Source organism: Pygoscelis adeliae, unplaced genomic scaffold (assembly GCF_000699105.1).
Source record: "Pygoscelis adeliae isolate BGI_AS28 unplaced genomic scaffold, ASM69910v1 Scaffold149, whole genome shotgun sequence".
In the NCBI taxonomy this organism is placed as follows: Eukaryota; Metazoa; Chordata; class Aves; order Sphenisciformes; family Spheniscidae; genus Pygoscelis; species Pygoscelis adeliae.
The window spans coordinates 2,672,810-2,690,594 of record NW_008825494.1 but is presented as its reverse complement, the minus strand read 5'-3'; the positions used below and the strand labels follow the sequence as shown (position 1 = coordinate 2,690,594).

The following is a 17,785-nucleotide window of genomic DNA, read 5'->3' as shown; positions in this document are numbered from 1 at the left end:
GACAACATGCTTTTCTGAGAGATTCTCTATATTCAAAGACGGAAGATCACTCTTATATGTCTGTGTCTAGATCCTACATCTTTTTTAGTTTAAAACGGAATATCAATTTACATAGTTTTTCCTCTTTTTTTAATTGGCATCTCCCTCACAATATGTCAGTCACAGACAGTGGTATACTTCATTCAGCATTTAACAGTAAATCACACAAGACATTTTTGAAAAGCACTAGTTCTCATAACCTGATCGGACAGAAACAATTCTGTTGACACCATCCATTATGGTGAGTGGATCATGACGCCGCTCTGTAGAACACTGGCGATCAAATTCTACCCTCAGTCCCTCAGCACCTAAACAGCAACAAAGAGTTTACACATTTCTACAGAGCAATCAATACCACGAACAAATGCAGTGTTTTAGAAAGCCACATGAGATCAGACACAGTTGTTTGGAAGCCATAGTGCTCATTAATAAAAATAACTTCCTTTGGTTTAATGACATTATTTGCCTGTAATTTCTTCTCTTTGAAAGGCTTACATTATGGCAAGCTCATGTGAGTAGGGGCTAGCAGACAGAAGACTATATTCAGAACATTCCAAACTAAAGTTGAAACAGACAAAAAATGTCTATTTACAGTTAAGGCAAATAGCTCTTTGTTGCCTGTACCTTTTGGTAAGTACTAGATAACGTACAGAAGGAAGCACTAAACGAAAAGGCAGCATTAAAATAAAAAAGTATTTCCCTAATGCTCAAGACTAGAAGATAGGTGTTCAATTACTGACCCTGAAAAAGACTCAGTCCTTCTCAGCTTCATAACTGAACAGAAAATGGCAATGACATACAGCTGCAGTCACAGCCAGTGAACCCAAAAATGTGTATTTCACAGGATCGAGATGTTCATGCAGTATGTAAGTGTTTTAAGAAATATTTTATTATAGCAACAGGACACATAACATGGCTTTAGAAGTTCAATACACAGTTTTGCAAGCTAGGGAAAAATTTTATGTACGCAAGCTTGAAATTAACGGAATTTTAGTAACTTAACTCTAGGAATTCTATACCTGGTATTTTAACTGTGCCACTAGAAGATGTATCATCAGTATATGGATGGCTGCTTTCTACCACAACTGGTTGCGAGGAGAGGCGACCACTTTGTGAATCAGTTGCCACATCTTCTAGTTCAGTAACACACAGCTCCAACAACATATCAGCAACCTAAGAAAAGAAAAATAGATACTTTACAAAAAGGAAGTTTGATTAGACCAAGAAATCTAAGCCAGCTACGATTCTTCCCAAATTTAAAATAAATAAATAAATCACTTGTTTTCTGAATTCTGATTCATAAACCATCATATTCATTCAAAAATACTCTTTCTGGTGGTGTTAAAGCTAGAAAAACTCCTAAAACTAATAGCCAAACAACGTAAGTTTCCAGCAAGTAAACGACAACACAAATAAGTGTTTTCTCTTACAGAAAAAACAAGCTGTAAAATCTAAACTGTAAAGCATAGGCCAAGAGATTAATGAAAGGTGTAAATCTCCCACTGTATTCAGTGTTGGTGCAACCTCACGTTGGAGTACTGTGTGCAGTTCTGGGCCCCACCATTTAAGAAGGATGTTAAGGGTACTTGAATGCGTCCAGAGGAGGGCAACAAAGCTGGTGAAAGGGCTGGAAGGCATGTCCTGTGAGGAGCGGCTAAGGACTTTGGGCTTGTCTAGTTTGGAGAAACAGAGGCTGAGGGGCGACCTCATTGCTCTCTACTGCTTCCTGAGGGGACGTGGAGAGGGAGGTGCTGAGCTCTTCTCCCCGGCGTCCAGTGACAGGACATGTGGGAACGGCTCAAAGCTGCACCAGGGGAGGTTCAGACCGGACATGAGGAAGCATTTCTTTACTGAGAGGGTGGTCAAACACTGGAACAGGCTGCCTAGAGGGGTGGTCGATGCCCCGAGCCTGTCAGTGTTTCAGAGGCATTGGGACAATGCCCTTAACAACTTGCTTTAACTTTTGGTCAGCCCCAAATTGGTCAGGCAGTTGGACTAGATATCGTTGTAGGTCCCTTCCAACTGAAATGGTCTAGTCTATTCTATTCTAAATATTTAACCAGTATGTAATATTGCAAAACACTGTTTAGAGAGAAAATTCTGATAGTACTCATTTTTAAAGAGCAGTTTCAAATAAAAACTTTGACTCTCGAGGTAAAAAAAACCCAACAAAACAACAAAAAAACCAACCACCCACAAACACACACATAAGAAGTTGTTCAGCTACTCACTAGAATCAAAAAAACCTTCTAGCAAAAAAACTTTTTTCAGCAAAAAACCTTTTGCTAGAAGCAAAAAACCAGAATTAATGTGTAAATGCATACATAGCGGGCATCTAATTGGGGTGGGAGGGGGACAACTACATCTCAAACCCAGAACATGGGTGTACATAGCTGATCATTATAAAGAATTTGAAAACTGGGGGGTGAAGTAACAGTTTGAGAAATACCACTCAATTGCCTCTACATGCATAGCATCGGTTAGACTCTCCCACAATCCTAGTTTACTTGGACAGAGATACCATAAGATTTCATTGTTTAAAACTGAAGCTGTCTTGTCATTTATACCATTAATAAATAAGTAAAATTTCTCTCAATTCATTGCACACCCTTAGCAAAGTCATTATTCATCTTTTTGGTTAGTGAAGCCAAGTTTAATAAAAGAATACAAAAATCAGCTTTGCATAATCACTTCTGATGTTTCAAACCAATCTTTAAGCAGTGCAAAGCCATAAATGAACTACATCATATGAGCATCTTAAAAGAAATGCATTGTTACTCATGAGAAAAAAAAAATATTTGAAGGGTAAACCTAAAAGAAACATTAAGCAACTTTCAGTTCATTACTGTAAGCAGATATTCTATAAATAATTTATGGTTTGTAACATTCTTTCATATAGCTGTTGGTATCCAGTATTACAGCATTTATTAATTCTGTTTGTCAGTTGTCCCAAAAAAAACCCCACACCCATGGATACTTTTTAAATAGTTAGAAACTTCAATGCCTCAAATGTAAATCTTAAAAATTAAGAATTACTACTATATCGTTAACAATATGTTAACAGCATTTTTAGCTAGCAATAACGACTGCATCAATTTGAGAAATAAACTGAGATGCAAAACAAAACCAACACGGAATTTTTTAAACTAACATTCCACAGGAAAACTAACATGCCAGGAAACTGAAGCTGAATTAAACCAAGCTCTTTCCAATAACCACAGTCACTTGGTCAATACATAGACACAGTTCATTAAGCTTCTATTTTAAAATCCAATTGCAGCATGACAAATCGAGGAAATAGTCTTTCACTGACACTGTAGCACATATATTCATGTAATATTTCCATTAAAATCATTAAGGTTCACATGCATTTAAGTTCAACTCAAATTTTCATGTTTATTAAGTTTCTCAGTATGTTGAACTGCATTTGAAATACAAGAAAATATTCTAATAAGCTACTAATAAAAAGGACATAGTTAAAATGCAACAGAAACAAAACCTGACCTGTGGGTAAGCTGTGCCCATACCAGACAGCACAGCCGAAAGAACATCTCTTCCCTTTTCACCTGCTCGGTTAGACACAGCAAGCTTTAGCAGATCAACCATGACTCGTGTGTCATCTGGTACTAAGAGACTAGTAAACTCATCCAAGTACTGCGGTTCTGGGCCAGATACTTTACTTTGACTTTCTACGTCCTACAAAACAAATTGCAGAAATATTTAGACAGTGAAGATGAAAGAAATATTTCACTGAATTCAAACAAGTTAACTTGTCTGAAGAAGTTAAAAGGTAGTTTAAAACACAATTCGTAATCTGGGATTATATGGCCCCCAAATTAACCTACTGTTAAACTCATTTCTCAAGTGAAAAAGCTTTCCTAAAACTAACCTCCTTTAACTTCAGAAAAAAAAAACCACAAATAAAAAAACCCCCTCACAACCCTCTGTCTTTGGACAGATTTTAAAAAACGCAGTCATTTATAGAATAACTTTAAAAGCACTAAAAAAGCAAGACTGCTTGATAAAAGCACATAAGGACTTAAGTATTAAGGAAGATATTGACAACATTACTTCTTTGGTTTTTGTCATGGTTTCTGCAATGATACTGGCAGCTCCAGGATCATCTGTGACTGGAATGAAAGGACGGGAAGAGGCAGCAGCAGCTGAGGGAGTTACAGCAGACGGTGTCACAGCATCTTCTGAAGAAACAACCTAGACAAAACAAATAATAACTAACAAAAGCTGCAACCAGATACTGTAAAACCTTCAAGAGTCTAATTATTTATTAGAAGGGCTTACATTCAAAGACAGCAGCAATTTAAAAACAGCCATAAATTCAAAACCACAGATTCACTCCCTGTATTTTTAGCTATTTTATGTTCCTAGCACGGCAAACCAGCCAACACCCCCCTCAACACCAGCTGCTACAAAAACATACAATAAAACGTCAGTGCCTGCAGAAAAGTCTACAATGTAGAAAACAAGCCCTAACAATACATGTCAAATTAATAGTTTGTTAAAGAAAAAGATCTCTTCAGTAGCAAACCTTTTATTTTTCCTGCTTCTGTTAGCAGTTGGGAATCAACAGTAGAATTCCATTCAGGCCCTCCTGTCTACGTTAGTTGATAAAAGTTTACAATTACATTCAATTACATAATTGTCAAATATTCCCTTAGTCTTGACTTTTTTTTTTCTTTTTTTTTTTTTTTTTTTTTTTAAAGATCACTCTTGTAAAATGAATTTAATATCTGATCAAATGGTTAATATTTTCATGTTAACGCTAAACTACTAGAAATCATCACAATTGCATTTAAATGACACAGTGCATTCTGAAAGTGCAAAACTGATTGAAAAACTAAAATTTTAGTTTTTCCAAATCTGACATACATGGAGTATCGACTCCTGAAATTAGAGCATGAAAGAACTGTTCAATCTCTGCTATTATCAAACTAAATAGGACAATATTTTTCAGCTTTACTATTAAACACTGTTGGAAAAATTCATCTGACACTTTACCTCCCCTCTCCTGTCCTGCCATGGGTTTGGGCTCAGCCTCTCTTCTATATCTCCTACAAGCATGCATTCATCTCCATTTGCAGGGCTTCCTGTTGAAGTAGCATCTGATGGGGGGGCTGGCGATGAAGAGGGACATTCTACCGGTGCAATCATACTTGCAGGCATCAATGCTCCAACAACTGCATCCCTGAAATCATTTAGGACAGATTAACATAAACCTAATTATACTCCCTTGTTGAACTTAATAAAAATGATATTAGCTTGCCTTAATAAAATAAGGAAAGGTTTCCAAGCTCTGGAATTCAGAGAGTAGTTTACCTCCATCCTCCTTTGGGCCTGATGCTTAAATACAGTGTTTTAAGGCAACTATTTTACATGAGTTCCTCTTCATAAATTTTAGCACAAATTCTCTGTTCTTTACCAACAACAAGGAGGGCACCGTAAAGCTTTATTGTTCTTTCCACCCTGCCCCACACTGCTTCCTCCACATCAACTGTCATGATTTACTTACACTCCTTTTATATTATTTACTTGAGCATTCCTGAACAAACAATTTTTTCCCCAGGCACTGGGAGCTTCTGTAAAGAAAACCTAACTGCATAAAGCTAACATCAACATCAAAAGAAAATTTAAATGAAGCTTAGGCCTATCCTGAGGAGTCCAAACTTGTGAAACAATTTATACCTGACTCAAGAGACCCTAATAGATGGTAAGCTATGTCGTCTTTTGCTCTGCAAAAGACAAGAATATTTGCATGCCTACCTGGCATACATGATTTGTAATGCCATCAGTATATGAGATAATGCCTGCTGTTTGCCAACATTCCCATCAAGCGATAGGAGAATCTTAGCGAGGGAAGGGCGATTCGGCTTGGAACTGTTTGCCCCACTAATTTTGTTACTTGCAGCAGAAGAATCTGCATCTGAAGGAACACCTGGAGTGAGGGGGAAAAAAGAGAAGGCAAGCATTTTTTAACGGTGTACAACATAACTGGAATGGATTTATCTAACTTCTTTTTAAGTCAGAAAGACGAATGTAAAACTAACTCTACAGTAGATTCTTAAACTGCAGTGCCTACAGTTACAACATTAAAGTCAATACTTAACCTCTGCAGCAAGGGCTTTTGTAAAATAGTCTTCCACCTTGTTACTTACTCATGAAGATTAAGGTAATACAGATATAAATATTTTGGTGATCAGCACCTAAAACGAGTTTTACTTACACAGCAATTTCTCAAATAGCAAAAATATTTATTAGGTACTCTTAAAAATATTAATCAAATATTCTATAGATGTAGTTCTTGCTCTTTTTTAAATACATTGCCTCGTTCATGAAAAAGCTTAATTAGCAAAATGTTTGGTGCTTTTATATTCCAACACAAAACATTGCTCTTTTGCCTCCCTAATTCTTAAGTCACCTACCTTAGAAACAAAAGGTAACAGCAGCATTAAGAATTATAGCAAGAGGTAACACGTAAGACGACGAATATTACAGTAGCATCCATCTACCATTACCTCCATAAAGCTCTATCCCATATTAAAGACAAAGTCCTTGGGGCATTTGATAAAGCACATTGCATTTTAATTTCCTGAAGAACAACAAAAGTTCCAACTAATGCTACTTCTGAACAAGTCCTTTACAACTTCCACTTTCAGGAAGCGGTTTTGTTAGGCTTTTTTTAGAGGTGTGTATGGTTGGTTTTGGTTTTTTTGTGGTGTTTTTTTAAGAGACAGTTTTCTTTTTGCACTCTTCTATCACCTGTTAAACCACACACACACCTAACTCTCCAATGGCATTAAAAAAAAAAAAAACAACAGTGTAAGGCAATAAATACCAACCAAGATAAGAAGCACCTAAAGGGTCCCTCGCTGTCTGGAAAAGTACTGGTTCGTGAACAGATGGTGTAGCTACATCCACTGTTGTCCATGCTACGCTGTGGGAAGACCCACAAGCAACCCGGGTGATTTTCTGGCCTTCCAAGCCCTGGACAAGGGTGGGCTTTCTGTTGACTGTAGTAGTTCCATTGCCTTGTTGCCCATGGTCATTGTCACCCCAAGCATAAACCTGCCAGTAAACATTTCCACATATTACTTTGCTTCACTGGTTGCCTCATTTAATTGTTTTCTTAAAAATTCCTACAGAGGAATATTAGTTATTTGTACTATTAATTTAGGACACTTCAGAGAACCTACTGCTGTGACTTTTCCCGCCACACATTAAATAATGTAGGCATTATCATACATTAAAAAAGAAAAAAAAAAATCAAAGCAGCACTTTATCAGATGATTCATAAATTATTGCCAATTCATAAATCATCAGTTGATTCATAAATTATTCAATGTTCACAGTGAACAGTAAGTTAGAAGAATTAGCTGCATAGTAACTACATTGCGGATCTGAATCAATACTATGATAATGATAATGCTGGATCACAGCAGAAAAATCTGTCCAGAATACTATGATTGCTTCTGTATTTCAAGAGTGAGAAGCAGGAAACTGATCATGCAGATAATACATAAACTAGGAAAATATTACAAAAGCTACTATGACAACAATATTTAAAGTCCAATGATAATTTGAAAGCTAATATATTTTAAGTTACAATCATGCTTATATTTATTCAAGACTTCAAAAAGCAAATAAATATCATTAGAAATTTTTATTCCATTTAATCAGCATCGATGCTATTACACTCTTCTTCCTCAACAGTTTAGTTTATTCCTGTTTAGATCAAGGGGAAAGGAGGATGATGCACAACATACCTGCCCAGTGTCAGTAACTGCTAGACAATGGAGTGCGCCTACAGCCACGTGCACAATCTTTTTACCCCTCAGTCCTTCCACAACTTGTGGCTTTCGTACATGTACATCTGTGCCATGGCCTAGCCTGAAGTAGTCGCCCTTACCCCTGCAACAGATAGTAAACGTAAAATTCAAGACAATTATATTGTTTACACATTCCCCTGTCAATGCAGCTTCCTGAACCAAAAGACTTCATTTATCACTGAGATTAAACACAAGCACCAACTAGCAAATTCTTCAAATCTGAATTATAAAGGCCTAAAAATGAGGATGACTGTAGTTCTGTGACTCCGTAACTTTTCACCTCAGTATAGAATAGGCATCATTTATGACTATTTTTTGTATGTAGTGCAACTGTGATTACATTGAATTCCCTCAGTTGCTGAAACATTGCAATTATAAATATCTACAAAAATTGATGTGTTTCAATAGACTTGGACAGACTTATACTACTGAGGATAAACTTAACAATAACAGACCCTTTGACAAGTATACTCACATGAAAAAATACACAGGAACTAACATGTTTTCAGAACTGAGTTTTTTCACACTGTTGCAAGCCTCAATACAGGTTCTCAAGCCTCCATAGTTTAAATTGTTCTAGAACTGTTATACACAAACTGCACTAAAAATATACCATACGCAAAAGTAACGTAAACACTTTAAAATGCCTCTAAGAATGTCAGTAAAGAAGAAAAAAAACCTCCCAAGATCTCTTCCACTGTGTTTTCAGTAACCATTCACTCAGTTCTGCTGCTCACCACCACCACCACCAATTTTTCTCAAGAAAGGTTATGTTATGCTGGAGGTGAATGTGATATATAGTACTATTGCCTACCTACACAGAAGTTGTGATTTTCCCTCAAATCTGTACAAATTCAAGAAGATGAGAATAAAAGTTTAGAAGCAACTCAGCCATCCTACAGTGCAGACATGGACAGCTAAAACAGACCCAAAAAAATCTCCTTGTAGTCCTGTAATGTCATGAAATAGCTGTAGGTTTTATGACTAGATGGAACAGCGTTAAGACAAACTGGGGGAAGGAAGGAACAAACAAGAATTTTGCAGAGTTCTTCAAGACTGCCAAATTCCCTTTCCTCTTACTCCTTTCGTCACTAAAAAAAAAAAAAAAAAAAAAGGGGGGGGAAAGTGAGAGAGACAAATACAGTTTCCAGTGGCCACTCTAAGAAACATCATCTCTGCTAAAAGCTTTTCTCCTTTTTAAAAATAGAAGTAACTTATAAAAACAGAAGTTTTGTGGATTTCTCTTCGTATCGTTCATCAATTGCTGACAAATAATAGAACAAAAATTACCATTTTAAGTCTTCTTAGCTTTGATGTACATCAGACAGGTCATAGTCTTATTACACAAGGATGGGATAAGACCTTGATCTGTTTAGAGCTCTGAAGTTGTTCTGCCATACAGTAAGCTCTCAAATTTTACAGAAAGGTTTATAAATTCAAAAAGCCAGGTTTGTGTTCAAAACAAAGCAGAAGCGAGCAGACAAATAGAAGAAAAATAAAAAGAGTTTCTGAATAACTCCCAGTGATCATCTCATACCAGTTCTTGCTTTGAGGCATCATTATTGACAACTCAGTGGCCTTCTAAGCACCAATGAGCTCTGCAGAGACCTTGTGTTTCCAAGGAAGTCTAGAAACTCTTCCCATCTCCTCTGAACTTTAGCTTACTTCCTCACTCTACGACATTCCTTACTCTCTCAGTCTCTGCTTTAGCTGCAGTCTACATACTCCAACTACGATTCTCTTTTTCCCACTCCACTCCGAAGTCTTGAACTAACATTCCTTTACACATTCCATTGCTCCCAAGAGAGGGAATGATCTTCCCCTTCCTCCACTAGTTCAGCAAGACCCAGGCATCCTAACAGAGTACAATACACAACCGAGCATGCAACAAAACACAGTGTTAAAGTAATTGAACAGATCGCAGGTTGTCTCGAAGAGCTGCCAATTTAAAAGACAAAGCACACAGATAAGGCACAGATGGAGTTAAGACAGTCAAATGGCAATAAATACAACACATACTTAGCAATTGCTTTGTTAATAGTTTCTGGTAAATGTAACATACCATGTCCATACCACTCCTGACTTGGTCAGTGCCAATGAGAACTGTGCACCACACTCAATCTGACAAACGCCTTGGCCGTTCAGTCTTTCAATGTTCTGAGGAATGTTGCATCCTTCACTTCCTCCTCGGCCCAGTTTTCCAAAATCACCATCGCCCCAAGAAAATACCAAACCTAACAAACACCAAACTGCAGGTCAAACAATGATCACAGTATTCCCATGCACTAGAAATCTTCTGGAAAAAGATATTCCTACCTTCATCTGTCAAAGCAAGAGTCTGAGCATCTCTGCTTCCACAAGCAACCTGAATGACTCTGTAGCCAAGGAGCACTTTAACCTACAGAACAGAAAAAGTGAGACGTTTCAAAGAAATTATGTTTTGAAACCTTACAGACATTTTCAAGCTCTTACAACTATCTTGTTCATTGCGCCCAGCCTGAGCATGCCATTTAGCAAAGGATTATCAAGCCTTGCTCACTCAGGATCCAACATCGCTCAATGACAGCAGTAGCTTCCAACTATGTATCAAAGTAGATGCAGGACATGAATGTTCAAAACAGCACTAGCCATTCCACATCACTTCCCAAGAAAAAGAAAGAGATGGGATTTTTTTGGCCTTTCTGAAATAGCTTGCCTGTTATTAGAGGTATGTGTACCAAAACCTAATTTAGATCACTTGAAAATGATGTCTTTGTACTGTTTTCATGGGTTTTGCCTTTACTTTAGCTTTATTTTATTATTGATTAAACAAACACATTCACATTTCATCAGAGACAAGAAATGTTTATTTCACCATCTTAGGCTTCAGCTGTGTGGTATTATCTCCATGTCCTAGCCTTCCATATTCTCCAAGACCCCATGTATACAGTTCACCACTAGAGGTAATGGCAGCACTGTGGGAACTGCCACAAGCAATATCACGGATGCGTTTGGTTTTCAACGCTTCTATCAATCTGGGTTTATCACAGTTCCTAGAGAAAATGAGTAAAGAATTAATTGTGTTAATTATGGAAGAGTTGCACAATATATTCCAACCTCCATAATCCAAAAAACTTTGTGTAATAACTAACAGTAACCTAAAGATAAAAGAAGATGCAACACTATGATTCCAAGACGTACTCTTCAGTAGCACCATAAATCTAAAGTTTACACTATGTTAATGTACTTCAAAGTTTATTTAAAGAAATATTTTATATATATATGCTGCAAAACTTAGGTGAAAAAGCCAAAATACCAAAGTGATGGATCAATTAAAAAGCATATAATATAAAGTGAAAACTGATATCCTGTCATTGCCCAAAGTTGAGTGATTTGTTAGAAGTAATTATATCTCCACCCTGCGGACACAGAGCCAGATAGTAAGATTAAGAGATGACATTCCCATCCCAACTTTGCTTTTACGGGAGAAAAACTAGAACTGGAATTTACTGTTAGGCTTCTATGAGAGTACTGGGAACTTTTACTATTCATATGGTTACAATATTCCCTAAATTCAGGGAAGAGTTTCAACTCAGGGTTTTCTAATATTGACTAGTATCAGAGCCACTACTAAGGTTTTATAAAATTATGCATGGCCCCTGGAAAATTTGCTCCCATGAAACGCCCAAGAATTCCAAGTATCACTTCTAATAAAATGACAAAAAACATGAGGCAGTTGCACAATAAACAACAATACTGCTCTAATCTGGACTTCCCTTTTCATTGATCTGACACACGTATCCCTATGAACATTTACTTGTTGTCATATATGAACCATCTGAGTTGGGCACTGTAATTTTTTATGTATTCTGAGCAGGTCTTCAAAATATATCAGTATGACAAACAAAGATTTCCCCATGGGCTATGTTTATAGGGTTTTTTTCTTCTTTCAAAACATTGTTCTGTGGAGCATACAAAGAAAAATCCTGAGACAATCCAAATTTTCCTCAAAGCTGTCCTGTGAAAGATTAAACTATGTATGTATTACTGAAAAGTGTAAGAAATTTATTTCTGGCTAACAAGTTTGTGAACAGAAGTCTAAAGAAAAGAGCTACAGAATACTCTGTCAGGCTTACATGACGAACTGTTACAGCTCAGGAATGTAAAACTGCTATGGTTTTACACCTCAAGGCACCTCTGTAAACCTTACCTTATAAAAGTAACCAAAAACTCTATATCCAGAAGTGTTCCATTTCATCAGTGACATTCAAAAACACTATTAAAGACTTTATCCACTAAGCATGTTTCCAATTATTATATTAATTAAATGCCTCCTTTTTAAATGACTGAAGACTGCTACAAATGCTGCACCATAAATTGACATACTATTAAAAAAAAAAAATCTTTTCACAAGACAATTTTTTATTGCCATTGCATTAAAAATCCTGTCATTGTCAATAGCGGTGGTCAGCTGTGTTGTAACATGCAACACAAATGTTCTCTTACTAAAATACAGACAAATTTGGTATCCTTACATTCGACTGAAGTGACCAAGTTTTCCGTCATCTCCTTCACCCCATGAAAATACCTTTCCATCAACAGTTAATGCCATAGCATGCCGGCCACCTAAAAGTGTAAACAGAAATTTAAATTTTCAAGCTTTCAAGCAGGCAGCAGATCTAGCAAAAATCTCAGAAATTTCACACTGCTGTACTTCTACAATGCAATTGTAAGAGCCTTTCAACCCAATACACATTACTTATTTTCTCTGAAGTTTTTATGTGATTTAACTTAAAACACAGAACTTTTCTGGGAGTAGGTTTCCTGGCACATTAAAAAAAAAAAAAAAACAACCACTCAATTTGCTATTTTCAGTGATGCAAGAAAATACAAAATCAAACCCACCACTTAGCAATATTCAAAAATGAAAACACTTCCTTTGGATCAGACTGAAAAACTATTCAGAAGTTAACAAATTTAACTTCCAGCAAGAAAGAAACCGTGTATGGTCTAAATTCATAGACTTTAATAACAGAACCATTAGATTTAATCTGACATTTTATGCAACAGACAGAATTTAATAACCTGTATTTATTTTAAAAAAATGTAAAAAATATCAGATATGCTGGGGCATCACAGCACCCAAGAAAATTGCAAAGCAACTATTTTCAGGTTTAATATGTTTGTTTATGTAAGAATAGCAATAGTCAGTACCTGAGTGAACAGCCACCTTCTTTACCACATAGTTACTGAGAGCTGTAATCTGGCGGGGAATAGGCACAGTTCCACTAGATATTCCTAAACCCAGCCTTCCATTTGTAGCTTCTCCACAGGCATATACTTTACCCTCTACAGTCACTAAAATGAAGAAAAAAAGTTTGAAATACCATGAATGTTTCACAACGGGAAATCTGTTTCTGCCCTTAAATAATTACATTTATTTTAAACTTATATTACCTGCAAAAAGGCTTTTGGATCCTCCAGCTACTTGTACAACATTCAAGGCAGATAGGGTTTCAGAAAAGGAAGGGACCTTTATCTAGAGCAGACAGGAAATAAAGATCATTACAATACACTTTAAAGTTTTATACTTTAAAAAGAAGAGCTACTGTGAAGTGATAAACCAGTTAATCTAACAGGTACTTTTTTGTTTTTTTTTAAATATATGAAACTCCCTGTATTATTCAGACGCTTCACACATACCAGTTAATATACACCAGGCAAAAGACAGAAACCAAGAAAAAGCATTTAATAGGGAAACCATGATAAGTACAAAACCTGAGAAAAAATGAAATGTGATATAAACAAGGATTTTCCTTCTCAATTTTGAAGAAAGTCACAACAGTAAAATAAACCTAGTTAAAAGTGTTAACTAACATGCTTCAAATCAGCATACAGGAACACAAAACCACAACTGAGTTTTTCAGTAGCAAAATGCTTTAACAATCTGGATTAGAGATCAACTCCAGGCAGCGGCAGGGTGGGGCGGGTGGACATGACACAAAAGAGACCAGGAAACCTATTTTCTCCATTGCTACAAAGAAGTCTTTGATCAAGCTGCATATATATATATATCACATCAACAATCTCTTTTCAAGTGCTTTAAATCAACATACATTCAAACCTGGCATAACCCCATATATAAAAAAAAGTAAGTATTTAGTTATTTATTTTTATGCAGCTAAAGAGATAAAGTTTCTAGCAGACTTCTTTATTACAGTATATGGGGAAAAAAGTTTGAAGGACATTTGGAAAGCCTTAAATTAGTTTTTAAATTAGTATCCTAATTAATCAATTTATACATTTAATAACATTAATACCTGTTAAGACCTCAAAAGATAAAATGTGTAAGTTCACGTCAGCATGTTTTTTCCACTCAAAAAAGTTTCATCTTTACAGAATTAGTTCATATTTATAGAGGTATCTGATTTTTTTATCCCCTCGCTTCTTCCATTTAACTGTCCTTTTCTAGGTGGGGGGGGAAGCACTTCAGTCAAACAGAGCCGTAATTCTGCCTTCAACATGTTTGGAGCAAGAATGAACTGAAATCTGCACTTCTGCACTGAAGCCTCGATGGCTTTATGCACCAATAAAATGTAGGATGGAGAATACAGTAATGGTTAACTTTTTGTTTCTTGAAAGGCACTCTACGGATACAGTAGTATACATTTTATTTACAACATTAAAGAAATGATCTCTTAACATACTTTTAAAATTAATGATATCTTAAATTGATTAAACATTTGCTATGTATCTCCCACCTTGCATTGTATCAAAAATTATGTATAAATGGCTGCACACAGGGCTGAAATTCCTCTTAATTACACTGAATTGTAATCAAGTTACACCAATCTAAAGATCAGAATTCAACTTTTTTTTTCCCCCGATTACTGCATCAGCTCCAGGTAAAAGTAATACATAAAAAAGTTCACCAGTATCTTCATTTCACGCATGCAAACTCAAAAGGAACAGAATACATATAGAGTGCTACACATTTTTTAGAACCACTAGTTCATTATCATCTAAAACAAATGATTAAGTGTCTGCTAAAAATCAAACTGGATTTCAGAGTAACAACCAAAATGCAAATTTTCTCCAATTTTCCACCCAGCAGACATCTACATGTCTTAACAGTAAAAAGCCATTAAAACCTACTCTTTGTAGCTTTTGGTAATAAACTTCAAAATTCTGATTAAATTTGAATTAATTTTGAGTTGTGTGAGACTCGTACATTTTATTTTTAGCTGTGTCTGTTTTGTATTAAAGCATGAAAACAACAAACATACCTTGGAACCTTTTAGCCCTCCCAATTGGTCTTTGTCATTCAGTCCCCAAACAAAAACTTTGGTTCTTATTGTAGCTGCTGATTCGAGCCCAGCTGCCTTCTTTCTAACAAGACTGAACATATTGAGAAAAAAAACGAAGTTTGTTTAGCAACTGCATGCTATAGCATAGGCACCTTTTTACTGTATTTACTGATTTTACAGTTTGGAGCAGTTTCAGTACTCAAACTACACCACTACAGTTAAGGGGTGGCTATAACAAATAAAACAAAACAGAAAAAAACCCAGAATGTTTTGCTGAGCAGTGGTAAATAGCCACATACCAAATATAAACGTATCAAGTTTTTAGCTAGGTTTTCAACTCCAAGTATACTGCAGAAGCAGAACAGTTGTACAAAATGTTACCACCTTACCAGTGTGATAATCTTAAAGAAGTTATTTATCAACAAATGAGCTACTTCCAATTCTGACAAACTAAGATACTGCTTTCTCTTTACTACCATTCAACCTAATTAAGTTGCTCTTCTTACAATTCCTGATTGGAATATATAGACACTAAGGTTCGTTATCATTTCCCCCGCTGCCCCTGCAGCTGCCTACCTCCCGGTGTTAGCTTTATCATCATCCTCTTCCTCATTATCAGAAGCAAGGAAAGGGACTGCAGCCAAATCTTCATCCTCTGCACGTATACGTCCCAGTATGCTGAGGCCATGTATTTTGCAATCAATCCCAGAGCTTCTACACTGCTTGATTGCAATCTCAATATACCTGTGGTACTAAGAAGAAAAAACTTAAATTGCCATCTTTTGGGTCCTATATAACTTTATAAAACATAGGAAAGAATTAGAACTTTTGTTTGACTTTGTCACCTTAACAAAATGAATCTGTAACATTAAATATCTGGCTTTTCAGCCCAACATAATCCATACTTTAAGATAAACACATGGCCTCATTAATTTGAGAATGATTTCACTTCCAATCTTCTAAAAATTCATTATGCATTCCTCCTTGCTGTTACTGAAAAAGATCAGACTACTATTCAAAATAAGCTTTATCACCCACCAAAATTATCCCCAAATTTAAGTTTATTGGGATGTCTTGGTTCATAGGTATATTGATTTACACCAAAAAACCTAAAATATCTTTACTACTAAGGCTATTATAGAGTTACACTGTGATTATGGTAAAACTTATCAGGTTAATTAACTTTACTAAATTGCCAGAAATAGTGCTAATTTAGAGGAAAAGTAAAATACCATGCTTTAATAATCACAACAGTGCTTTTCATCCATCTCTTGCAGCAAAATATTTTTCTGGTGCATACAAGAGTAATTCTCACACAAACTTCACTTACTTCTGTACAATCACTGAGAAGAGGCACTGTGGTGTCTGTAGGATTTATATTGATTGTCTTTAGCTCTATAAGGTTATTTAAGGAATTCCCCCCTAGAAAACAAAAGATGGAAAGAAAAACATTTTAAGATACAGTGTTTGTTTCATAAACAGGCACTATGCATGTAAAACAGATGACTGTTAACGGAAACCAGATAAATACCTACTGTTGAATGTATTAAAAAAAACCCCAACCAACCAACAAATACATTTCAGATTTCTCAGAGAACATACACATACCTGAAACTACAACTAAAGAGGGCATGTAACTGCTGTCTGCAGGGTCTACTATCATCTTTAGTCTGTGAACAAGAACATCTGGAAAAATCTCCAAGCGAATCCAGTGCTAAGGGAAACACATAGAAATTCATTTTCAGATAGTATTGTTAGGACCATCGTATGGTTAACAAGAATAAATGTGTGCTGGTTTTGAAGAAAGTATGAAAAACATTTGTGAATGGTACACAATAGCTGCAATGCATGGGAACTGGCCAAAGGAAAATGACTTTGTGAACTTCTCGCCTGTCCAACCTCCAAATACAAGAGAAACAGTTGCAGCAAATTATTTATTTCACCCAAGAGCAACACCACTGAGAAGACTGAGAAAGCACAATACCATTGGAGGTCAAGAAATGGAACATAATGTAAATCTTTGACTGGTTACAGTCTGTAGATAACGCAAAGGAAGGGTACTTGGAGATATTCTCAGCATGATGCTCAACAGAGCATCAAAACACACTGGACAGAAGCCTAGCCGCAAATCCCGGTGCCTAGGCTGGCCACAGAGCAGTGCTGCAGGCCAATAAAACTGGTAAACCATAAACTAAGGAACAATGCTTATATGTTTTTATAAATGATCTGGACGTGGGAGTCGAATGTACATTAAGCAAGTTTGCCGATGACACTAAACTAGGACAAGCTGTGGACTCTCTGAAGGGTAGAGAGGCCTTAGAGAGATCTGGATAGACTAGAGAGCTAGGCAATCACCAACCGTATGGAATTTAAGAGCAAGTGCCATATTCTCCACCTGGGACGGGGTAATCCTGCTTACACATACAAACTGTGGGACGAGGGGCTGCAGAGCAGCCTCACGGAAAGAGATCTGGGTGTTTGGGTTGATGGCAAGTTGAACATAAGTCAAGAGTGTGCCCTGGCAGCCAAAGGGCCAACCGTGACCTGGGGTGCATCAAGTACAGCATGGCTATCCGGTCGAGGGAGATGGTTGTCCCACTCTACCCTGCACTGGTGCGG

At 36.5% G+C, this 17,785-nt stretch overlaps 1 protein-coding gene across 1 annotated transcript in view; it reads right to left on the bottom strand.

The window, feature by feature from the left end:
• The window catches only part of LOC103923044 (E3 ubiquitin-protein ligase HERC2), a 117,075-nt gene that overhangs the window by 29,060 nt on the left and 70,230 nt on the right, over positions 1–17,785 (bottom strand). The window contains 18 exon segments of the mRNA XM_009331291.1: positions 240–347; positions 1,059–1,212; positions 3,544–3,735; positions 4,111–4,251; positions 5,056–5,242; positions 5,818–5,989; positions 6,894–7,119; positions 7,818–7,962; positions 9,943–10,114; positions 10,197–10,278; positions 10,735–10,912; positions 12,395–12,485; positions 13,074–13,217; positions 13,317–13,398; positions 15,146–15,257; positions 15,743–15,918; positions 16,497–16,588; positions 16,775–16,880. Of these exon segments, the coding sequence (XP_009329566.1) occupies positions 240–347; positions 1,059–1,212; positions 3,544–3,735; positions 4,111–4,251; positions 5,056–5,242; positions 5,818–5,989; positions 6,894–7,119; positions 7,818–7,962; positions 9,943–10,114; positions 10,197–10,278; positions 10,735–10,912; positions 12,395–12,485; positions 13,074–13,217; positions 13,317–13,398; positions 15,146–15,257; positions 15,743–15,918; positions 16,497–16,588; positions 16,775–16,880 (2,560 nt within the window).